This window comes from Sciurus carolinensis, chromosome 12 (assembly GCF_902686445.1).
Source record: "Sciurus carolinensis chromosome 12, mSciCar1.2, whole genome shotgun sequence".
Taxonomy (NCBI): domain Eukaryota; kingdom Metazoa; phylum Chordata; class Mammalia; order Rodentia; family Sciuridae; genus Sciurus; species Sciurus carolinensis.
The window spans coordinates 11,486,149-11,512,167 of NC_062224.1; the positions used below are offsets into that span (position 1 = coordinate 11,486,149).

The window sequence follows — 26,019 nt, forward strand, 5'->3', positions numbered from 1 at the left end:
TTTTGACAACTGTCCTTGTAAATCTCCTGACCCTTGTAGGGTTTTCCATGCTTTAATAGCAGCCACAGCAATTTGAGCATACACTGCAGGATGATAATTAATCTGTGCCTGGACTCCCTCATAAGGCCCTGTTCCCATCAACATGTCTCTGTCTCCCTGCGGATTCCCTGAAGCTGCATTGCGCCTTGCAGTATCCATTGAAATTTCCTGCCAAGCTGTTTTCCACATAAGATACTGTCCCCCTGACAAGGTTGCTCTAGCTAAATTAGTCCAATCCAAAGGTAGCATATTTAAAGACATCATGGTCTCTACCAGTGAGACTGTAAAAGCCGATTGAGGCCCATAAGTGCTCACTGCTTCTTTTAGCTGTTTAACCATTTTAAAATCTAATAGCTGATGAAATCTTTGATTTTGGGCATCCTCAAATACTGGATATGTAGCATTCTGTAAGGAGGCCCACCCTCTATGTCTGCTATGGTTTTCCTTTTCCTTAAACTCCATAGGTGGTACACTGGGGGCAATAGGTGTATTAAGCCTTCTGGGGGCAATAGGTGTATTAAGCCTTCTAGACGCTAGATGGCGCTCAGGTTGCACGCTTAACTTTCCCATAGCTTCCTCAAGCTCCTCCCCAGTAAGTTCTTCCTCAGAACTTTCTCTTTCCGTATAACTTTCTCTTTCTGAAGTCTGAGAACATGATCGTTCCTCTTTAATTTCTTCTAAGATCTGACTTCCTTCTTCTAAAGGCCCCTTTAAATCCCTAAAAGGGTTTTTTGATTTACCTTGCTGCATCAAACAAGATTTAACAAGTGACCATATTGCCAGAGTTCCCATTGGAAAAGGCTCGCGTCTCTCCGCGTCGTGCAAATCCTCTCCTAGCTGTTCCCACTGAGGAAGATTTAATAATCCCTCGTCTAAAAACCATGGAGAGACTTTCTCTACAGTATCTAGAAACTTGAAGGCCGTGTTTGCCTTCAATGGTGTTCCGTGATTTTTTAAAAGTTCTCTAAGAGGCTGCTGCATTCTAATCTTAGACAGATCCGTTCCCATGACTACGAGGTAGTTTACTAGTTTAAACACACAAACAAAAGACAGGCGCGCGCACGCACACACTCTCACTCACGCACGCACACAGTTTGGTACCACTTGACTCGTCCCTCCTATGGGTAACCTTTTGTGATGAATCGTCCCTCTCACGGGGATCCTTTTGTGATAAATCGTCCCTCCCACGGGGATCCTTTTGTGATAAATCGTCCCTCCTATGGGGAACCTCTTGTGATGAATCGTCCCTCCTATGGGGATCCTCTTTTTATGACTCGTCCCTCTTACGGGGATCCTTTTGTGATAAATTGTCGCAGCTCCGTGAACCTCGAGACGTCTCACCTTTTGAATTCTCAGACTAATTTTTCTTGATTTGAGAACTTATGTGAACTTACCCTTATATTTTTTCTCATTCCCGGTCTTGTTTCGGCACCATCTATCGCGTCCCCTGCCCGCAGAGAAACACGAAACCGGATCGGGGCAAGTTCTTTATTTTCTGCTAGCAGTTACTTCTGGCTGGCCGGCGGCTGGCCGCTCTTGCAAGCGCCTTACATTACATACATCAACCAATCAGCTTATAGATCACGAGGGGAAAGCATGGACAGTAATGGAGCACAATAGTGTGGATATAGCAATCATGCAGTGTCCACGAGGACCCATGACCAATCACATTAACTTCCTCAAATAACGCCACTTGTTGGCAGAGAGTATTAGTCTGCTGGAGGTACCTGGTTTTGTTCTCAGCACTTCCTTGGCACCTTGCCAGGCGCCATCTTGGCCACGCCGAAGGGCTGGGGGCCTGCAGTACCCCGACAGCTGATGAGTGAGCAACCCTGACAAATGTGAATTAAAAATGGTGCTAAGTCACACTGCTTAGTGAAGGATAAATAAATGAGAGCTCTAGAAATGTATTTCAAAAGATACCGCTGAACCCTTTGGTGTTTCTGAAAAGTGGGCCTCAGTGGCTGCTGAATCTTCCATATGTTTTTCAGTCCTCTAAAATTAATGTTTCACTTTTATAATATAAGAAAAGGGTTCACTTATAAAAAGTGAAAAGTTGTGACCTTGATTTAAATGCAAAGGAATTCCCTGGCAGATAGCCCGCCCAGTAAACTGTCTCTCAAACTGATTTTGCTCAGTGCTACGAACCTCACTGAGAGTCTGCAGTCTTCAATCTTTGTCCATATAGTACGGAAATTCTGCCTGTCCGTCCCATGAAATACAAATTTGGATTATGGTATATCTTGACTTTACCTGAGTTGCAAGTCCAGGACATTGTCTCCATCTCTTTCTCTATTTTTCTGCTCTGACTCTGGCTTCCAGATGGTCTATGTGGACATGGTAACATGCACCCAAAACTCTCCATGAATGTCCTCAAAACAGGGAAAAATACTTTTGGTCCACATCCACCACACCTCACTAGTCAACAACTTCACCCACCTTCCATGCTAAATTCAGCTTCTCTATAGAGTATTGGGGTTTATTGAGAAATTCAAACCCAATTTAAATCACAGAAATAGAGAAATAATGAGATTTCAATAAAATAAAATCTTATGTCCATATATAAATATTCATATCATATAAGGAGTTTGGATTCATCCATAAATATCTCAGATTCTCAAATGATAAATTCTAAAGAGAACTTCTGGGTCTAAAATATAGTCAACCAATCCTCCACTGAAAGAAATTTTACCGTATCCTGGAAAGGACCACTGTGCTAATATATTTGAGAGGTAAGAGTAATTCCTATATTATATACATATATTTGCACCCATAAATCCATGTAAGATATAAACCCACACATTTATCATGTTATAAGCAATTATATTGAGAATACTGTAACTTTGATAATGTCTGGCAAATGTTAGGAGAGGGATCTACCATCTCAAAGTTTAGAGCAGACAACATGGGTAGGCCCTCTGATAACCAATCCCCGTTTACACTGAGACACACACTTCCCATTTTGTCTCTCCATTGATGTTGGCCTGCTGTGCACATCCCTGATGATCAGTCCAGCTGTTCAGCAGGGACTCCAAGTGGGAAACAGCAGCCTCCTACCTTGGGATTCCAAGTTTAATTTGGAATATGGAAAAAGTATATTAAAAGAGGTTTGTCACACTTTCCTGAAATGATAAGGACAGGTGTCATGTGGTATATATATACTGGAGAAAAGTCTGATGATCAGCAGATTCTCTGCTTATTCTCCAAACTGTGGAAATTTTCTGTCAGAAACTTAAATATCCAACAATGAAAAAATATTACATTTATAAAGGCTAAGCAAGAACCATGTTGGGACATTAAGCAGATGAATAACAAAGAACAATAAAAGCTGTTTGTCGTGTTGCATAAAGTGCTGACGTCATAATACTCTGATGCTTTCAGTTGTGAAGGAGCAGGAAATTCAACTCGACTTGGTTTAAAATTTGAGATAATTGATACAGGTCACTAATTGAGGGGAACTAACACTTTCCTAATAAATTGGAAATATTGATATCATTTATATGTATTGTGGGAAAATGTAGTATTAGGTACTCAATTTGAGAACTTTCTGCTTTTGCATGAGCCTTAAATGTGGTCCTCTCAGTCTGCTATTATCTACCTTCTATTACCAAACCACTTCTTCATACACTCCTTTCATTCTTTTAGTTTTAATTTCTGCCCAAGATATGTGGATATAATCTGTCATTGTTCATGTGTGTAACTGAAGTTTTCAGGTTTTGGCATTTTCCACTCCTAAGAATTTCTACTCATACCTACACTATGTTTGAGGCAACTAAAATGAAATTTTATCTTTATTCCAAGCTAAGCATGTTTCTTGCTCTGTTGCTTCTACTACATCTCCATTCATCAAAATCCTGATCCATCAGAGTTGAAGACATTGGGTCTCTCTTCTTTCCTCCGTCAAGTTCCTGTTAAAGTTGATGTATTCGGGGGCTGGGGAGATAGCTCAGTCGGTAGAGTGCTTGCCTTGTAAGCACAAGGCCCTGGGTTCGATCCCCAGCACCCAAAAAAAAACAAAAAAAAAGTTGATGTATTCGCATGGCATTAAATAATAAAGTAAGTGGAAGTTGGTCAGACTTCTCTCACTGTCTCTACGTTTCTCCTGTACCAGATCTGCTGCTGGGTGAGGCCTGTCAATTTTACCCATTGATCTATCCTTGAACCAACTACAGAGGAAACCTGCCTCTATGGAGAACTTATCACTCCTCTATTTATAAGTACCCATTATCTCACAATGAGTCTGAACCCAAAGACTCATACTATTTAGGTCTGAATAAAAACTTAAGATATTACAAGGTTTTAAGCATGTCAAGCAGGCAAAGGTCTAGACAAAACTGGAATCCTGAAATCTAAGGAAATAATTAATTTTTTCAGTACAACTTCAGTGACTGATATGGTTATCTCCCCATCATCCCTTTTCTTCCAGATTATTTCTTTGGGTCACTCATGTTAATTTCATTGGCATTATCATGTGGTCACCATGTAAAAGGGACTGTGACCCAGTCCTAGTGAATGGCATATGAGAACAATCCTGTGGGGGCTTCTCTACAAGCATCCTTTTGTTCTATGAAAGTTATTTTAACAGAGTTGACTTCTCATCCTGAACTGGGTATAGTGCTGCTGTGCTGGATGCTCTCCTCTCAGCCTGAAAATCATGTCAACAAACAGAAGAGAGAAAATTCAAGAGCAAATGGGAGAAATTTTAGACTTATGTGTAAATAAACCTGTTATTGAAATAAACCTGTTTATCAGCTTAAACCAATATGATAATTTTATCAGATTTTTTGTTATGTGATATCAAAACAAAAGTAACCACTGAAGATAATAAATAATTCTTAAATTCCCTGCAGTTACTGCATTTTGTCTACATTCGAGAGCATAAATAATCTTTGAAAGCTGCTGAATCCCCCTGGAAATATAAGCCCCTTTGCTTGATCACGGTATTTGCAGAAGCTGCAGCAATGTTGAAAAGGGTCTGAATTTTGTCCTCCACTCTTCTAGAGTCATGGTCCATTTCCCTTGCACTGGAAAAGACTACTGGTAGTTATTCTAATTATTTTCATTAAACATGAGAAAAATAAAATTCATTTTCTTTTATTTTCAATGGTATATAAAGATTTTGTGGGAACCTTTTTCTAAGGTACATAAAAATGGCACCTAATGAATGTGGTCCATTCATTATGTAACTTAGAATTTATTTTCTGCATCTTACATGTGCCATGGAATCTGGTATTTTCTTGAATTTGAGTAACAAGCTGCCTCTGAACTGCTGAGGCATGTCATCTAATTTTAGCAACTCTCTAAGAAGTTAAGCTACATGATTGGCTAGGAGAATGAATAAGGTGTTTTAGAGATGATAAGCACAGATTTGTTACATAATATCTTCCAAAGATTGTGACTAGAGAAATTGCAGTGACTTTAAGTACAGTTATTTTGCTTTGAGGGTAGAAATTTATAGCTCTGATGACACCACCTATGTACCAAGACCATATTGTGGTAGGCAGCGTTTGCAATGGTGGGTAAACACACTGACATTGCCTGCCATTTGGAACCACGTTTTTCTTTATTGCATGCTTTCTCGTTTCTTTATATAACTGAAAATGCATAGATCTTCTATAGTGTTCATTCACCAGATACAGATGATCTCTTGATGTTTCCATGGGACAAATTCGAACTTTTCCAATGCAACATTTTTTTCACATCATTCTATATTCTACATGTCTCAGTAATATATGAGATTCCATTCAGTAAATGCACCCTAACAAACACATATATTTCCAAACATATTGTGATTAGAGTTGCTTCAGCTTTTCTTTAAAATAGTAATCATGACTATAGCTATGGCATTGAATAAAGCATGTAAAAAGTTCCTTTATGTCTCCATAATATAATTATCAAAAGTATTTTTGTTGTAAGGAAGAAAGGCAGAGTAGAGGAGGAAAATTAGAGGAAGGAGGCAGGGCAAAAGGGAAGGCACAGGGAAGTAACTGGGGAAAGAAAATCGACCCTATTATGCTATTTCCATGCATGAATATAGTAGAGTAAATCAATATTTCAAATCATCCTCATATATAAATGTACTTTATGTCTTTGGAATTAAAATAACAATAATAGAAGGGAGTTCTGGAAAGCAGAACAAGTAGATCAGGGGGAGGGAGGAGGACAAAGAAGGGGGAAGTAATGAGGAATGAGATTAATCAAATGTTATGTGCATGTATGAATTTGGCATCATGAATCTTTTATTACGTATAATTATAATGGCCAAAAATAAAAAAAAAAATTCAAAGATGTTTCCCAAGAAGGTGAGTGTTCAACGCTGTCCTCTTCACCTTAGCAGGTCTGATTCAAGATGCTAACTTGGCAGGTTATCCTCTCAAATCATTGACAACCATCTGAAAGGAAAATGTCACTCCCCAGTTTCCAGAACCTGTGTTCCTTGAGCTGCAGAAAGAGAGCCCTTGGACTGCTGCTCATCCTTGCCCTCTGTGCTTCATCTTGCAGAACAAAAACCATGATCTCAATGCAATCTCTTTGGGGTAACTCTATGGACTGGAAAAAGACTAACTCATCAATATCAACAGCTACATACTTAGAACCTGAAAACTCCTCTCTACTCCCACCCCAGAACTGTGTTAGCATCTCCAAACCCCTGCTTACAGGCTTGTAGCCTAATTAGTTTTAGTTCATAAAGGGTTAAAATGAATCAAAATATAAATATAACAGAAATGGTGAAGGTAAGAATCTTGAGGAATGCAATTTTATTTTGTTTTCCAAAATCGTTGAAAACTTAGTGCCTTCTTTAGTGGACTAGTGATCCTTGCTGTAGCAGAATGGGAGTTGCTAAGAAGCATGGATTAACAGAAGTGATGTATCCAATCATCAGCACCTTAGCCATCTCACACATCTCTATCAAGGTGGGAGATACTAGTAGAAGATATGATGAAGGTGTCCATATCAATATTCATCAGCAAAAGGATAATTTGGATGGTCAGCAACACTAAAATGAGAAAGAAAAATGTGTAACAGACTAAGTGACTCCATTTCAATAGGGCTAAACAAGTGACATCCAAGGGTGCTTCATTATATTTCCCCAGTGGGGTTAATCTGACATTTCTACTTTCATGATCATACCATATAAAAAAACTTTTCTTACACTTATAACTAAATTATTGAAATCTTATTCTCTTGCTCAGAACATAACAAAAAGAATTAACAGAAACAAGAATTCACTTGTATTCATCTCCCCTACCTCTATAGTATATCTACTAAAGCCAAGAATTCCCTTCTTTTATCATATTCTCAGGGAAAGCAAAAACAGAATGCACCATGTTTATTTACTTACTTTGTGCAGGAGGACACCTCCATTTATGCCATGTTTAGTATAAGGTCAAATTCAGATACTGACCAATATAAAAAGGATTTGGGGTGTGCAGTATATTGCTAGCAATGTCACTTCCACTTAACTAATTCATTAATTATTTGCTTACTGTCTAGCACATGGTATGTAATGCTACATTAAGATATGGAAAGATTCTTGATTGTAAGAGAGACTTGCAAATACTAGGAGCTCACCCTATCATATTAAGATCTCTATAATTTACAGGTAGCACAATGGAAAATCGTTACTTGTTGAAGTATTTAATATGTAGTGAGAATGGCCAATGTCTTGCTACTGTCTCTTGACATTATGTTCTTACTTTGTCCTTCATTTATAGTTGTATTAACAAAGATACTAGTAATGATAATGATATATCTGCCAATATTTAAGCACATGTAATTGTGCATTACCTAATCTCCTTTCATACATCATCAGATTTATTTCAATTTTATAAAAAGATGCTATAGCAAATCCTCTTTCATCATCATCACCTTTATTTCTATAATGAATTAAATTTCTCACAGGCAGAGGGTAATATATTACTTGTTAATCCTCACTTGTAATATATGTCCAATACCAGATTCTATAAACACAAAGCATATAAAAAATGAGTAAAGATTTTGTCTTTTCTATCAATTGGTTCAACAAGGGTATTTTTTCTGCACACTCTTCCTTTACTGTTGAATCTCTCTTCTCAAAAACGATTTTATCCTCTGCATTGAGATGCCCACATTTTCAAGCTTCAAACCAAATGTTCTCCCAACAGCATCAATGGAAGATTTTTTTGAGCCAAATGCAGTGTGTGGGTTCTGATCAAGACTGCACTGAAAAGGAGGGAAAGACTCGAAAATAAACAAGCAAAGGTCGCATCTTCCAAAGTTACTTACAACTTTACGAGAAAATATCGAAAATTTCTGTTCAGGCCATCTAGGTCTTTCATGTCTTCTGCAGTCAACTCAAAATCAAAAACCTATCACACAAGTGAAAGTTTTTAGCATATTTAGTGTACACATTGCCAAAACTAGAAATCCAGTGAAATCAGATAAATTTCCAAAAGTTATTAAAGATTTGATCAAAACAAAGAAATGCACAATAAATATTAGGTGAAAATTAAATAGAAATCACTTTTGGCATATAATATACAGAAATTGCACTAACTACAGTCAAAAAGAAATCTCAAAAAGATGCTGCAGCAAAATAAAGCTAATGTTATTCCACATTTACCTGTGAAAGACATTCAGGGATATTGATATGACTCAAAAATGTACTAATATATTCAAAAGAAGCACACAAGTGAAGAATACTGTTTAGCAACCCAAATACCCACAGGCCTCCACTATACCTGAATGTTCTCTTTGATCCGTTTCTCATTGAAACTCTTGACCAGGACCACAAGCCCACGCTGCAGCTGGTAACGCAAGGCAATCAGGGCTGGAGATCGCTTGTGTTTTATTGCCAAGGCACCAAGAACTGGATCATCCAAGAGAACTGGGGCACTCTGGTCAACACTGGGAGAAAAGACAGAGATGCTGAAATCCTGAAAATTAGTTAGTCAGGAGCCCTTCATTTATTTATTTTTTTCTTGTTTGGGGGGGTTTAGTTTACTGGAGTTGAATTCAATGGGATTCTACCACAGAGCCAAAAGCCTACCTTTTTAGTTTTATTTTGACACAGGGTCTCACTAAGTTCCTGAGGCTAGCCTCAAGTTTTCAATCTTACTGTTTTAGCCTCCAAAATCAGTGGGTTCAAAAGCAAGCACCACTGAACCCACTACCCAGACTTAGGTCTCTTTCATCTACTCTAAATTGGCATCCTCAGATATGGTCCTGGGCCAGCAGCATCAGTGTCTTTTGGGATCTTCTCAGAAATGTAAATTCTCCCCTCTCCCAGGGTCAGTTGAGAGTAATCTTCTGAAATATGAGCCTTATAGGACTATAAATTTTTCATTAACAATATAATTTTAAGTAAAAATCCTCATTTTCTCATTACCTCTGGTCGTATCTTTGAGTCCCAAGAGCACCATAGGCAACCAGAACAATGCCTTTTGATTTGCAGAAGTCCAGCAGTTTCCTCTGATTGTGATAAACATGGCATTCTACCTGCAGTGGAGAAGACATAAGGTTTCTAAATTTACAAAAGGCTAATGTTAATATAAAAACAAAATAACAGAAAAAAGAAGCTAAACTTTAAAAATGGTGCAACTTGGATTCAAATTGTGTCATAAATCAAGAATTTGGCTAATGACTCATGAGGACAAGTATGAAGGACATTTGGTAGGTGTTTTAGAGGAGATATCTGGGTAATTTGTTCATCAAAAACAATAAAACCAGATTCCAGAACACAGGCAGTTTAGACAATTTCCCCTAACCATAATTCCTAAGAATATGTTCTAATAGATCCAGTCAGCATGGGCCAAAGTGAAGAATACTTGAAAATCTCCCCACTGTAGGACAAAAACATGCACCATGAGACTTGGAAACCTCATGCAAACCTACTGTGTGTCAACAGTCAAGGAGTGAATCTGGGCAGGCTCTGAAATCTTATATGGAACTCCCAATAAAACTGGAAAGCAGGGTGGGCATGCCATCCCTGTCCTGTCTGAGAGGATTCACTCTGTTCCTTGATAGTTTCACCTTTTCCCCTTTCTTATCTTTCTAATAAACTCATGTCTACTACTCTGAGTAACATGTCTGAACTTGTTCTAGCTTGTTGGAAAACCCAGTAACTAAGACCACCCTGGTTGCCTTGGCTCCTTAATAGACCCTTGAATTAAAATAAGAAATTCAAGTCTAACTACTTACTGACTGAGAATGGGAATGTAAACAAGTTAATCGATATAAAAAGAGAGTTTGGAAAAAATCAATATTATTTGGAAAAGCATTGAGTGAAGAGTCTGTGTGAAAAGATCATTAAAAAAATAAAAGAAAGCAAAATGTGAATCAGAGTTTCATTGTGGAAATGAGAAAAAGGTATAAAAGATATTTCAGAAAAGTAATGGGAAATTTGAACACAGATTGGATTTAGGTGATGTTAGAGACTTACTAATAATATTAGATACAGTAATAAATATGTGCTATGAGAAATCAGATTTATTCCTAGAAGATACCCTGTGAGGTCTCTAAGAGTGAATAGTTTGGTCTATAATTTGCCTTGAAGAGAATTTGGAAAATACTATACATAAGTATGCAGGTATATCAACATAAATCAACATCTCACAGTGATCCAAAAGGTCACAATTTTAGATATATGATGGGTAATATGAATATCGTGTACTATAATCTCACTTTTTTGTATGTTTGAAATTTTTCATGATAAACAATTAGGGTAAATTCAATTCTAAATTTATTTCCACCTTTTTAACATTTGTATTAAATTTATGGTGCTCTTTCAACCTATATGAAATTCATGAATAGTTTCCAACCAAAGACCATTACTCCATGAGCAAATTTATAGAGTGTACATTAGCACAGAACCTTGCACAGACTAGATGGGATTACACAGTTGATTTGTCATCAGAAAGCAGGTAAGAGGGGGTCAGGCACAAGGCTAACCATACATTGTGGTTAAAGTTCCTAACTGTGGATTTAATCCAACATCAGTATCACCATAAATAAGTAACTTCCTCTCAATTCTTGAACTTTCAAAAGCTCTTCTTTACTCTTCCTGTTAACTGTACCTCTAGATCCAGGAATCCAAATAAAAGATAAAAGATTCTGTATACCCAACTTCCACATAAATCCTGACTGCTGAACTTTCCTAGTTTTCACTCATTTCTCATTCACTTCACATTCATGTATGCTGGCATTTCCTACACACAATTCCCTCCAAAGGACATTCACCAAGAGGTCAAGGGCAAGGTCACCTTACCCCTAAAATGGGATGAACAGTCACTCTCCTCCTTGGTCACATCTACATCACAAGATTCCTCCATAAACTGGACACTAAGGTCTTCCCTCATTGTCACAAGGGAGTCACCCAGCAGAGATAACAATTGAGAGCCCTCCACACCCTCCAAAACAGTGGCACTAATCTTGACTCTTCTGTTCCACAACGGAAAATGAACTGAGGAATAGGACTCATGGCAATTGTGGAGAAACAAGTAAAAGAAGAAGAGATGGTGATGAAGCTCATGGGTCTCACCTGGTTGCAGACAGGCTTATACCTGAGGCCTGGTTTATTCAGGATCATCTCCAGCTGCCTGCGGTTAAAGTTGGATACCCCAATGGATTTGGCCAATCCTGCATCCTTACACTTCTCCATGGCCTTGGGAGGAAGGGGTTGTGAAGAGTCATTTCTACAATCAACTGTCAATATGAATGCAATATAGAGTGATAAGAGTGGTACGTTTAGAAATCACAATTTAGCTGGCTAAATTAGTGTTAAGAAGAGGAAAATGAGCAGATGCCAGAGATCTTCTCTGGGGGTCAGAATGCAGCTGCCCCTGAGTGAACTGCTACAGCTGCACAGAGGTGTATTCTCCAGGGACCAAGGCTGCCCACCCTGCTGCAAATACCTGGAAACCTTTTCCCTAGGCACTGCTGTCTGCCACCTCTGCTATTGCCCAGAAGTTTTCTCCTGGGTCACAGCTGACCCTGATACCACTGCAACAGGTGTTCCGAGGCCTTTTCTCTGGGTGCTGCTGCTGTTGATGAAGTCACAGTTGCCATCTTCTGGAGGTCTGTTGTCCTCTACGCTGCCTCAGATGCCTGGCTGCCATGGACACGGATGCTGCTGCTGCTAACTTAACAGTGCTGCTGCTAAGGCCTCTGCCACTCCCTGGACGTCACCCAGTGGTCTTCTCTCTGGTTGCTGCTGCAACTGTATCTACAGTCAACTCTGCCACCACCACTGCCACAGTACCCCACCTGTTGCCAATATTACCAATATTACAGTTGCTGCTGAACCCCTGCTTGCTGCCACCAACTCCTGCTACTACCACTTCCACCACTGCCCAGAGGTCCACAGCCAGAGGGATGTCAGGTTTGGTTGCCCACAGCTACATCCAGTTTGAGATGCCAGTCAGAGTCTGGGGTTTATTTGGGGTGCCAGTGTGATTGCTGCCACTGCTATTGTGGAGTGTAGCTTCTCCAGTCTGGGCACACCAGCCGGGACCTGGAAGTTCAGTGTCCAGGTGTCTATGGGTTTGGCTGCAACTGGGGTCTTCCTCCTGGGAGTGGGTGTTGCCACCATCTAATTCCTGTCTCTCAGAATTGCTCATCCCTGGTGGTCTCTCCAAATTCCAGTGGCATTGAGATCTTGGGATTACAACATTGCCGAACCTAGGATATCTCAGGCCTAGACCAATGAGGTATTCACTGGGTCTGACAGGCCCATTCTGGGCCAGGCACACTTGTGGGAAATCAGAGACAGGGCAAAGAAGCATTTGGAAGCTCACAGAAATAGTTGTTCAATTTTCCACCATGATTTATTTTATTTTTATTTCTTTCTTCTCTGGCATCTCTGTACACCATATTTGGAGAAGGGTGTGTTTTTTCTGCATCAGTCTCTTGAAGACTGTGATATATGCATGGTGTTTTGTAGTTCGGCTATATATTCTTTTTTCTTTTTTTTTTTTTTTTTTTTTTTTTTTTTTGCGGTGCTGGGGATTGAACCCAGGGCCTTGTGCTTGCAAGGCAAGCACTCTACCAACTGAGCTATATCCCCAGCCCTCTGCTATATATTCTTATATTTTTAATTATTTTTCTCTTTATATGTATTATTCTTCTCACTTTTCTATCTTCCAAGATTCCTTTCCTGCCTTTTTTCCACCTAGCATCCAATCTCTTTTGGTTTCTCTTCACTCTTCCTGTGTGGATTTTCTTCTGGATTGTCTCTTTCTCCCTCATGAACACCATGCCCTGCACTGTTTCTGTTTTATCTTCCCCCACTATTTGAGATTTTAAATCCATTCAGCAAATTTTCTCTTTTTATTGCAGACAGTGATTGAACTCTTCTTTGCTGTTTTAGTGAGAGGGCAGCGGACACCTCCTGGGAGCTATTAGATTTGAGGCTGTATATTGTTTGCACTGGGTATTGTTGATATCAGTCTCCTTTTGAAATGTAGGATACTGGAAATCTTCAGTGACAAAATAGGTCTACAGGGTAGAATCTGTAGTACCCCAGATCCACACAACTAGATGGGAGAACACACAGACAACTATGGAAAACAAGGGGAGCAAACCAAGCTGCCCCAATAAGAGAAACCTCTGACAAAGCAATAGAAGAAATGCCCAAGAAGGCATTTAGAAAGTACCTAATATGATCTGGGAAGAAAAGAATGATATAAAGAGTGAAATCAAAGACAAAATACAAGAAGTGAAAGATCAGTTCAATAAGGACTTAGAGATTGTGAAAAATAGCAGAAATCCTCAAAATGAAGAAATCAAAAATCAAATTATAAATTCAATGGAAAGCATCACTAACAGACAAGATCAGTTGAAAGACAGAATCTAAGACAATGAAGACAAAATACTTAATATTGTAAATGAAGTGAAATATGCAGCAATGATGCTAACAATCATGAACAGAACTTCCAAGAATTATGGGATTCATGAAGAGACTAAATTTCAGTTATCATGATAGAAGATGGAGAAGAGACACAAACCAAAGGAATGCATAATATTTTCAATGACATAATATCAGAAAATTTCTCAAACCTAAAGAATGAAATGCAAAGTCAAATACAGGAGGCATACAGGGCCCCAAATATATAAAATTACAGCAGACCTGCACAAAGACACATTATAATGAAAATGATCAAAACACAGAATTAGGATAAAATATTAAAGGCTATGAGAGGAAAAACAATGCAAACTATGTATAGGTGAAAACAAATTTGAATCTCAGCTGATTTCTTAACCCAGACTCTCAAGGCTAGGAGGTCATGGAACAAGAGTTTTCAAGCTCTGAAACATAATGAATGCCAACCAAGAATTTTATATCCAGCAAAATTGTTTCAGATTTGAATTTGAAATAATAACCTTCCATGAGATATAAAAATGAAGAATTCATGATTAGAAAGCCTACATCTCAGAACATTCTCAACAAAATATTCCACAAGGATGAAGTGAAAAAAAAAAAAAAAAAGTGAAAACCACCAAAGGGAGGAACTATACTAAAGGAATAATCAAAAAACAAACTAAATCAAACCAAAAACCAGAAATAAGCCAAATGACTGGGAATGCAAGTCATATCTCAGTAATAATCTTGAATATTAATGGAATAAACTAATCAATGAAAAGACTTAAACTTGCAGATTGTATTAATTAACAAGACCCAACAATATGCTGTCTCCAAGAGACTCACCTCATATGCAAAGACATCCACAGATGGAAGGTGAAAGGATGGGAAAAAACACATCACTCATATGGATTGTGTAAACAAGCAGAGGTTTCCAACTTCATATCAGACAAAGTGAAAGTCAAGCCAAAGTTAATCAGGAATGACAAAGAAGGTTATTTCATTGTACTGAAGGAAATTATACAGCAGCAAGACATAATGATTCTAAATATTTATGCTCCAAACAATGGAGCTTCTATGTATGTCAAAAAATCCCTTCTCGATTTCAAAAAATTAAATAGACCATAAAAAGATAGTACTGGGTGATTTTAACAAACCTTTCACACTACTGGACAAATGAAGCTAAATAAAGAAAGTGTAGAACTAAATAATATGATCAATAATTTAAACTTAATGGAAGTATATGGAATATTTCATCCATGGACAAGTGAATGCACATTTCTTCTCAGCAGAATATGAATCCTTTCCTTAAATAGACCACATCTTATGCCAGAAAGCAACTCTTGGCAAATATTAAAAAAATGGAGATAATGCCCTGTATTCTATCAGATCATAATGGATTGAAATTACAAATCAACAATAAAATACAAAATAGAAGCTACTTTAACACATGGAGACTAAATAATGCACTATTGAGCGAAGAATGGATAGTAAAAGAAATCAACGGTGAAATGAAAAAGTACTTAGAGGTCAATGAGAATACCAATACTACACACCAAACCCTGTGAGATACTATGAAAGCAGTACCTAGAGGAAATTAAGTGGATGATGATATGTAATGGGGGTGGAGTGTGGAGAGTGAGAGGAAAATGGAGGAACTTTAGATTATGTAAAAGGAAATTAGAGGGGGTTATGTAAAATTGTGGAATGAGACAGACATTGTTACCCTATGTACATGTATGATTACACAAATGGTGTAGTATGAATCTACATCATGTACAACCATAGAAACAAAATCACGTACCCTATTTGTGTACAATGAATCAGAATGCAGTCTCTAAAAGGAAAAAGTAAATTAATTAATTAAAAAAACCTATGGACTTAATGCTAAAAAAAAAAAAAAGTCAACAAATAAATAATCTAACATTACATCTAAAAGTCCTAGAAATAGAAGAACAAATCAACACCACAAACAGTAGAAGACAGGAAATAATTAAAATAAGAGATAAAAATCAATGAAATTAAAACAGAAGAAACTATTAGAAAAATTGACAAAACAAAAAGTTGATTCATTGAAAAAAATCAATAAAATAACAGAGAAAGAAAGAAAACCCAAATTACTAAAATATGTGATGAAAAAGAAAATATCACAATAGACATAACTGAAGTACAAAAGATAATTAGAAATTAATGTGAAAATTCATACTCCAATATAATAGAAATTGACAAATTTCTGGAGACATATGACCTACCTAAAATGAATCAGAAGGTCATACACAATATAAACAGAATAATTTCAAGTAATGAAATGGAAAACATTAAAAGCTACCAATTAACAAAATGGATTCTCAAGATGGATTCTCAGCCGAGTTCTACAAGTCCTTCAAAGAAGAATTAACTAAAATGTTCCTTAAATTATTCCATGAAATAGAAAAGGAGGGAACACTTCCAAACTCATTCTATGAGGATGTTATCACCCTGATATGAAAAGCAGAAAAGGACACATAAAACAAAGTATTCAGACCAATATCCCTCATTAATATAGATGCAAAAATTCTCAAGGAAATGCTGGCAACTTGCATACAAAAACATATTCAATAAACAGTGCACCATAAGAAAATAGGGTTCATCCAAGGGATGAAGAGTTGCTTCAACATATGGAAATCAATAAATGTAATTCATCATATGATCACCTTAACAGATGCAGAAAAAGCATTTGACAAAATACAGTACCTAGAAGGAAATAGAACAACTAGGGATAGTAGGAACATGCCTCAACATTATAAAAGTCATATATGCTAAATCCAAGTTCAACATGATCTAGACAGAGAAAAATTGAAAACATTCACTCTAAAAACTGGAACAAGACAAGGATACCCTCTTTCACTATGGTTTTTCAACATTTTCCTTGAAAATCTAGCCAGAACAAGTAGAGGAAAGAAATTAAAGGTATACAAATAGGTACGGAAGAACTCAAGCTATCACTATTTGCTAATGATATGATTCTATATTTGGAAGATTCAAAAAATTCCACCCAAAACATTGTAGAACTAATAAATGAATTCAGCAAACTAGCAGGATATAAAATCAGTACCCATAAATCAAACACGTTTCTATACATCAGTAATGGATCCTCTGAAAAAGAAATAAAGAACACTGTCCCATTCACAATCACCACAAAAATTAAAGTAAAATATTTGGGAATCAAGCTAACACAAAAGGTGAGAGACCTCGACAAAAAAATTTATGGAACACTAACAAAAGAAATTAAAGAGGACCTTAGAAGATGGAAAAACAGTCCATGCTCCTGGATAGGCAGAATTAATATTGTCAAAATGGCCATACTATCAAAAGCATTATATAAATTTAATACAAATTCTCTTTTCATAGAACTAGAGAAAGAAATCATAACATTTATTTGTAAAAATAAGAAACCCAGAATAACCAAAGCAATCTTTAGCAAGAAAACTGAAGCAGAAAGCATAATAATACCAGACCTTAAACTATACTACAGAGTTAGAGTAATAAAAACAGCACAGTATTGACACCAAAACAGACATGTAGACCAATGGTTCAGATTAGAAGACACAAAGACATATGCACATAAATACAGGTATCTCATACTGGACTAAGGTGCCAAAAATCTTCACTGGAGAAAAGATACTTATTCAACAAACGGTGCTGGAAAAAATGGACAGTCATATGTAAAGAATTGAAATTAAACCCTTATCTCTCACCCTGCATGAAATTCAAATCATGGTGGATCAAAGTTTTAGGCACTAGAACAGGGACCCTGTGATGGCTAAAAGATAAAGTAGGCCCAAATCTTCTCCATGTCAGCCTAGGAACTGATTTCCATAACAAGACCCCTAAAGTCAAAGAAGTTAAATCAAGAATGAGAAGTTTGTTTTTTCTTTTCAGCAAAAGTAACAATCAATAATATGAAGAGAGAGGCAACAGAGTGGAAGAATATCTTTACCACATGAACCTCAGGTAAAGCATTAATCTCAAGGATATATAAAAATCTCAAAAAACATTAACACCAAAAAAGAAAAACAACAAATAACCAAGACAATAAGTGGGCTAAGGAACTGAACAGACAATTCATAGAAGAAGATATACAATTGATAAACAAATATAAGAAAAAATGTTCAACATCTCTAGCAATTAGAGAAATGAAAATCAAAACAACTCTAAGATTTCATCTCACTTCAATCAGATTGGCAATTATCAAGAATAAAAACAACAATAAATGTTGGTGAGGATGTGGGGAAAATGGTACAATCATACATTGCTGGTCAGAATGTAAATTGGTGCAACCATTATGGAAAGCAGTATGAAGATGCCTCAGAAAACTTGGATTGGGCCCAAAATTTGACCCAGTTATTCCACTCTTTTGTTTATACCCAAAGGACTTAAAATCAACATACTACAGTGATACAGCCACATCAATGTTTATAGAAGCTCAATTCACAATAACTGAACTATGAAACCAACCTAGATGCCCTTCAACAGATGAATAAATAAAGAAAATGTGATATATCTTTATCTATATTCATATCTATCTGTATATATATGTACATATGTATGATGAAATTTTATTACTCAGCTTTAAAGAATAATGAAATTCTGTCATTGACTGGTAAATGGATGAAGTTAGAGAATGTGATGCTAAGTGAAAGAAGCCAAACGCAAAAAAACCAAAGGCTGAATGTTTTCTCTGATATGTGGATATTAATTCACAATAAGTGGAGGAATAGGTAAGTAAAGACTTACATTTATATTAGGCAGAGGTGAGTGAAGGGAGGAGAAGGGGTATGGGAAAGGAGTGAGAGAGTGAAAGAGACATTATTATCTCATGTAAATTTATTACTGAATGACTGATGTGATCCTGCAATATGTATAATCAGAAAAATGAGTGATTACATTTCATTTATCTGTGATATATCAAAACACATAAATGCCTCTACTTCCATGTACAACTCATTAGAACAACTTAAATTTGAAAAAAAAATAAAAACTAATGTGGAATGCTGAGGAGAAAAGAAGGAGGAGAAGAAGAAGTAGAAGAAGAAGGAGGAAGAGGGAGGAGGGAGGAGGAGGAGGAGGAGGAGGGAGAACGAAGTAGGAAGAGAAGGAGGAGGAGGGAGGAGAGAGGAGGAGGAGGAGGAGGAGGAGGGAGGAGGGAGGAGGAGAAAAAAAAATGATAAATAGAATAGCACAAATTGTTCACAGCCAGAAAAGGCATTTCTGTGTCTCTTTAGGGAATCCGACATTATTGCACGTGGAGGCAGGAGTTGAATATCCTCACTGTCATCAGTTCTTCTCCTCTATTTCCCTGTGTTGCATTCCAGTAATTTAATGCATTCCTCCCCACTCCAACAATAAAACCTCTTTGGAAGATAATGATGTCAAGCACCAAAATTTCAGCAGAAAGCATGAACTCTCACTCTCAGTCATTCTCTCAAACACTCACCTCCCATATGGCACAGAGATCTGCTGAGTCATATATAATTCTTCCATTTTCATCTTTTGGAAAAAGCTCTTCCCCTGTCTGGAATAGAAGTGATCATAATAGCAATCTTGCTGAATTCTATGTCCATGCAGAGCAATATTCTTAGGTGTACCTATGGAATGGGACACTAAACATCCATAAAATAAGTAAAACAAAACTCTATATTCATCTATTTACAAAATGTTTACAAATGGATGTGAAAGAAATAACTTTCAGGGCTTTGTTTTCTGTACTCTCTTACATCAAATTATATCTATATATATGTTTAAATAAATATATATATATATGTGTATATACATATGATTCAATGAGATTTTCCAAATCACCTAATGAGGTCTCCTAGTTAATTTATGTTATCTTATTGTCTCTATATATTCTTCTGGGTAATTGCCTCACTGGGAAATTTTGTGGATGTATGAGTTTCTTCTCCAGAAATAATGGATTTCAGTAATGACAGAGGCTAAAGAGCGTTCTTTATCTACCTAGACACATGTGGGATCAATGATATGTATGTGTACCAAAGATGGTCATTTAAGTTTGAATTCAAGATTGATGTGATACTGGAAGATGGAAAGACCCTATAAAATATTAATGACCATGAAACTTGAACTGCCCTAAAGTCATACATACCACCAAAGGAGAAGGCTAGGAGAAAACTAGTCAAAAATGATGTAGATGTAATGGATCAACATACAGAAATGTTTCTGAAGATTACTTATAACCATAAATGTAGTCAAAGTTTGGACTTTCTATAAGTCATATTAAGTTTATATTAATTTATAGTAGAATCTTATTTCAACCATTCATGATAATGATGGTCATGAAATTAAATTGGTTTGATGATGCAAATTGCCTACCTTCATTGTCACTGGAAAATGAATAAGATACAGATCAACATAGTCAAAACAAAGTTTTTCCAGTGATCTTTCCAAACACGACTGGACCAGCTCTGGTTGATGAAAAGTTGACCACAGCTGCAGAGGTTAAAGATGTAAATTTGACTGGATTAATATATTACCCATATTTTGGAAATTTATTGAACTTCATATTGAGACAGTTATTTGTCAATTCCTTGGAAATTGACACAAGGAAATTGATCACAGGGAAGATATTCTCTTCAGGTCGTGGGTTTCCAGTAATTGGACCTATTCATGTGAACTGGATTATATTTTTATTATTATGACTAAGTCAACTAAACTATGGAAGGAATTACTCAAGTGATAAACATTTTAACAAATAACATTATTGAATTTCCAAATAGTGCTTCATAGAAATTACGAAGTTACTGTTAGTCTATCTCATCTATTCATTTCATGACATAAAAATTTGTAATTATTTTTTACATAACTGAAGGGAAACACATTTTGACTATTGCATTATGTTCCAGACATGACTAAGACCATTTAGCAATATTTATTTTAGTACCCATAGAGCTCTCCTACATTGTCCTTTGATAATGACAAAGGTAACAGTAAATATTTTGAATGATAAGAAATTTTAAAAATCACTGAGAAGGTAATGAAACCATAATCTGGTCATCATTCTATCTGGTTCCACCACCAACTAAAAAAATACTGCTGATTAGAGAATCAGAAAATTAAAGGAACTATAAATTCACAAATTTGTAGACTGTGGGCAGGAATTCACATTCTTTATCTGTTTTAGAAATTGGATATTACATGTGACTAAACATTATTCCAATATCTACATTCCACCCACAACTGATCACCTAACATAATTTCCAATTCTGTATATCACATTGTAGTAATCATGCAGTAATTTGTATACTGTATACACAATACCTTTGAAGTATAGAATATATCTTCTCTCTTCACAGTGCCATCTGCAATCTTGCTTCTAATAGCCAATCCTACCTCCTCTTCTACTTGGTATACATAAGCACAGTCAATATGGCGGAAACCAGCTTCTATAGCTATTTTGGTGGCCTCTGTTACATTACTATTAGGAACCTAGAGAAATAACCAAAAGTGTATTTAAAGAATCATAATAAGTGTGGTAACTAATAGTGAGCAAAACAGACAACTCATTAAACTGGAAGGAATATTATATTCCAATGTGTTTTTCAGAATACTGAGTTACGTAATAAACAGCTAGTCCCCTGAACTTTGACTGCTCATTTATTTCCTATGTTAGACTTGGGAAGTATCCAAAGAGCAATATTGGAAGTCATGAGCATAAGCAGTGACCTTAAATAACTCAACTTTGCCCATGACTTGTGGTTAGATCAGTATTTGCAGTAATGACTCCGAGCCCATTTTTATGGGTTATTCCTAGTTAGTTATAAGAATCTGACATTCAGGAATCCTCTTCAGACACAGAAATCCTAGTCCATTTTCATCATAGGACTCCAGAAGCAACTCAATTTTAGTGAATTTTTGGAAGGACTCACAGGAACCAACATACAGGAATATTCATGCAATAATTTATGTGATATAGTCTCTAAGTAAAATTAACTCAGGGGGAGAGTTCATGGAATGATTGTATAAATTCTGTGCAAGGTTCTATAAATCTCCTCCCAACGAAGACACACAGAATATAATAAATCCCCTCTATGTTGAATTTTGAAACCACTTGGAAAATATATCCTACAAGAAAATTTATTCAGATAATTTCCTAAAGTTTTCAGTATGGCTGGTTAATACGACACCCTATGCTAGGACACAACACAATTCTAGTCTCCAAAAGAAGTTAGACATATCATTCTAAAGAAAAGGGATACAGTAAAATGCCATTGCCCTGAATGTCCCTTTCTGCCACTTATAGAATAATGGGAGCAAACCTGGCCTATTCATCCAGATATATATTATCTTGAAGGACCCTGACTTTCTTTTGTGCACACTGAAAATGAAGGTAAATGAAAGGTGCCTGGAAAGGATGTTTTTCCCAACTATGACAGGATAGCAGCTCCTTGGGATGTTCCTTATATGAGCCAATTAAGCAAGTGAATGTTGGTAATGTCACTGCTTCTGCAGCCTAGCATATAAAACCACTCTTTTGAGCCTACAGAATGGGAAAATAATCTTTGCCTTTCACACTGAAGATAAGGTATTAATTTACAGAATATACAAAGAACTCAAAAAGCTTAACAGAAAGCAAAACAAAAACCCAATCAATATATGCGAAAGAAATGAAGCAGAGATTTCTCAAAAGAAGTGATACAAATGGTTCAAAATACATGAAAAATGTCCAAATCTCTAGAAGTTAGAGAGATGCAAATGAAAACTATACTGAGATTTCACCTCACTACCTTCTAAATGACAACTAGTAATAATACAAGTAACAATAAATGGTGTCAAGGATATGGGGAAAATGTACACTTGTATATTGCTGTTGGGACTACAAAATGGGACAACACCTATGAAAAGCAGTATGTAAACTACTCAAAAAATTAGTAATGGAAAAATTAAGATTGTTCTGTTATATATTTTTCCAGTATATGTAAACTTCTCAGTATATATACAGAGGTGTTAAAATCAGCATACTTCAATGATGAAGTCACATCAGTATTCATAGCAGTTGGATTAACAAAGACTAAATTATGGAGTGAAACTTGGTGCCTTTCATCAGATGAGTGGATAAATAAAATGTGAGATTATATATATATATATATAATGTATATATATTATATATATATTATATGTATATTTTATATATAATATACATACATAAAATGGGATATTACTCAACCCTAAAGAATGGCTTTATGACATTTGCCAGTAAATAAATAAATCGACCTGGATACTATCATGCTAAGTGAAATAATCCATCCCAAAAACCAAAGGTTGAATTCTTTCTCTGATATATGCATGCTAACAAACAAAAGAGGGAAGGGAGAGGAACAATAGAACTTAGGAAATTAGGAAAATTAGGAAATTAGGCAATGAAAGGAAGGGAGGGAAAATAGGAACAGGAAAGAGTGGAATAATGTGACTTAACTTTCCTATGCCCATATGTAAAAATACCACAGTGTATCTCTACATCATACATATCCACAAATTGCATTTCTAATTAGAATAAGATACAGTCCATGGTTGTATAAATATGTCAAACTCTAAAATCATGTATAACTAAAAAATAAAAAAGAATTTTAAATTTGTATGTTAAAATTTCTGTTTTCCTGGTTACTGGGATAGAACTGAGGGCACTGTGGAAAGGGTAATTGTCAGTCATGAAGCCAGGCTTCACTGGACCAAATGCCATGAGGAAGAGGAAGCCCTGCTTGGCAAGGCAACGTGTGAGAGGGAGGTGCTGTCTGTTCAGCCTATCACTGCTGGACCCTCCCCAGAAGCCTTCCTCAGGAAGGACATATGCCTGTATGCAGTCTCCATGTATTGTGTCTGGTCTTAAGGCAACCTATGCCACTGCCCTGAAACAACTGTACTGTGAACATGACTGCACAATACATAAATAAACTCCACTGTTTGTACCATTTCCAGACAGCCTTCATCCCCATGTGTCATAAAAAAGTGAAAATCTATCTCACATGCTAGCCATGGGCAAGATTGCCAACAGGCTCTTGAATAAAGACCAGTGTGCCATGTTAACTCTGGCACAAAATTATATCTTTAGGAGCTGGTGTTGTGGTTCAGTGGTAGAGTGCTCGCCTGGCATGTGTGAGGCCCTGAGTTTGATACTCAGCATGACATTTAAATAAATAAAAGATCCATTAACCACAAAAAATATTTTAGAAACATCATATCTCTATATGGTAGAACTAAACACTGACTGGAAAGACATGTATACTCTAAGGATATAGACTTACAAATAAGGAATCATACTCATCCTGTAGATAATTATTCACATAAGCATCAGCCTTTAAAACAAAATCTCTTTCTTTTGTGACAAATATAATAAGAATGAAATTGACAATTATTGCATGGTCTACTAAATTTGGATGATGATTTGAAGGTTTATTTGTTAAAGAATAAAAAGGGTGATCAAACATGCTCTTTTCTGTTGTAACATTTTCAGAAATTTTCTTTTTCCATGAAATCAAAAAGTGAGTGGGTTCCTGGGCCCTCCACCCTCTGCTGATTCATTCTACCCCTGAATTTCTTAGCTATGAAGGTGCTTGGAGAAGGGCTGTAATCCTAGTTGTCTACTCTGTGCCACTTTGCCTGAAAATGTAACCAAATTCTTTTAGGGGAGTTCTCAATTGCTCTCTGCTTGTTTCCTTAAATCTTGCAGAGGAAAAAGTTTAAATTCAAACTTTAGGAACCTAGTCTCTGTGGTCAAGTAAGTGATCAGAGGATGATAATGGAATCTGAAATTTGTTCCAGTCTACTGATCTTAGCTCATTCCAGCTCAGAGATTTATCTGTCAATATAACATACATGAATGATGACCAATAATTCCCACATACCCATGTAAGATCCCAGGTTTATTTATCAGGATGTAATACTATACATTAAGGTATATTTCCTGCTGTTGAGAGCACACAAATAATTCTACTCAGCCAAAGTTCAAAATTTTCTTCAAGATGGTAAAGGCTACCTAAAATTGGAAAGGAAGTGTTCACCTTCATTTATTCTATGCTTCTCATCTCCAGTACATTTTTTGCTACACATATGTCTCTAGACCTTGCCATCTTGGAAATTAAGAAGATTACCTGAAGTACAGAATTTAAGAGAGAATCCAGTTCCACTACAAGCCATTTGACTGACAGTCATTTTTTCTACCAAGTTGGTAAATACACTGAAATATGGTGATGAGGGCAGTGCTCAGAATGTGCAGTCAGTGGCCACACAATCAGAAACTGGTATAGAACCATGTCTGACCATTGTCTGTGCTGTCTATGGAATATCTGGCCTAGAGAAACAGAGAAACACAGGAGCCCCAGAGTCCAGAGGAAGGAAGAAACTTGACAGCCCAGATTGGATTCCATTCATCCTTTATCTGCTTTCTTTTGAACTCTCAAACCAACATACTATTCTTACCTCTTGAAGTTTGTAGGTGCCAAAGCCCAGTGGAGGAATGAAGTGACCATCACTGAGCTCCACGTACTGATGTTTGGAATTCATTGCTGTCTCCCCTCAGTCTAAGCAGGTTCTGCTCTTTCTTTTGCCTTAACAGGGCAGATGTAACTGGATTTCACAATCCAAATTACTTGTATAATTGTTAACCAATTGTACTTGCTATCTAATGGTTAACCAGTATTTTTTAAGTGGAATTAGATTAAAGAAATATTTGATATGTAAGAAGAAAATTGGAACCAGTTCTCTTATTTCATATGTAACAATTTTATGTAAATTACTACACAGTGATAAAAGTGTGATAGTGTTTAGGAAATCTTAAAATATTATCAATTTTAGCACAGCTGTGTAAAATTTTATGCACTGATTAAATGGAATGTTTGAACAATTCAAAGTCAAACATAAATGTTTATGAATAAGAGTTATTAAATATAAAAATGTGGGCTTTTAATTCAGTGTAAAATGAAGGGAATATACTATAACAACCAATATAATATATTTGTAAAAGATGCAGGATAAAAAAGGAAAGACAGGCAGATTGCTCACCATCAGATGTCTATCATCCACCATTTGCCTGCCTCTCACCTGTCCATCGCCTGCCTTACACCTATCCATCACCCAATGCACGAGGTTCA

The 26,019-nt window shown here is 36.5% G+C and overlaps 1 protein-coding gene across 3 annotated transcripts; it reads right to left on the minus strand.

Moving 5' to 3' along the window:
* Positions 1–6,780: 6,780 nt before the first annotated feature.
* Positions 6,781–25,485, minus strand: LOC124961957 (aldo-keto reductase family 1 member C4-like). 3 transcript variants are annotated; one of them, XM_047521005.1, is made up of 9 exons: positions 25,349–25,485; positions 21,194–21,361; positions 20,249–20,365; positions 19,353–19,430; positions 11,558–11,680; positions 9,407–9,516; positions 8,760–8,925; positions 8,305–8,387; positions 6,781–7,036 (listed from the first exon to the last, which is right to left on the minus strand). In XM_047521005.1, exons 1-9 carry the CDS (start codon positions 25,430–25,432, stop codon positions 6,994–6,996), a joined length of 972 nt encoding a protein of 323 aa, XP_047376961.1. In that variant the 5' UTR covers positions 25,433–25,485; the 3' UTR covers positions 6,781–6,993. The 3 variants fall into 3 exon arrangements, with proteins under 3 accessions (XP_047376961.1, XP_047376962.1, XP_047376960.1); XM_047521004.1 differs by lacking the exons at positions 6,781–7,036; positions 8,305–8,387 and adding an exon at positions 7,084–8,241; XM_047521006.1 differs by lacking the exons at positions 6,781–7,036; positions 8,305–8,387; positions 11,558–11,680 and adding an exon at positions 7,073–8,241.
* Between the last annotated feature and the right edge of the window lie 534 nt (positions 25,486–26,019).

Bases quoted from the DNA above. Each gene is read 5' to 3' on its own strand.
- LOC124961957 (XM_047521004.1), bottom strand. From the start codon at position 25,432: ATGAATTCCAAACATCAGTACGTGGAGCTCAGTGATGGTCACTTCATT. The intron at 21,362-25,348 runs GTAAGAATAGTA...TTATTTCTCTAG, and splicing joins GCACCTACAAACTTCAAGAG to GTTCCTAATAGTAATGTAAC. The intron at 8,926-9,406 runs GTAATGAGAAAA...CTTTTCTCCCAG, and splicing joins ACTCAAAGATACGACCAGAG to TGTTGACCAGAGTGCCCCAG.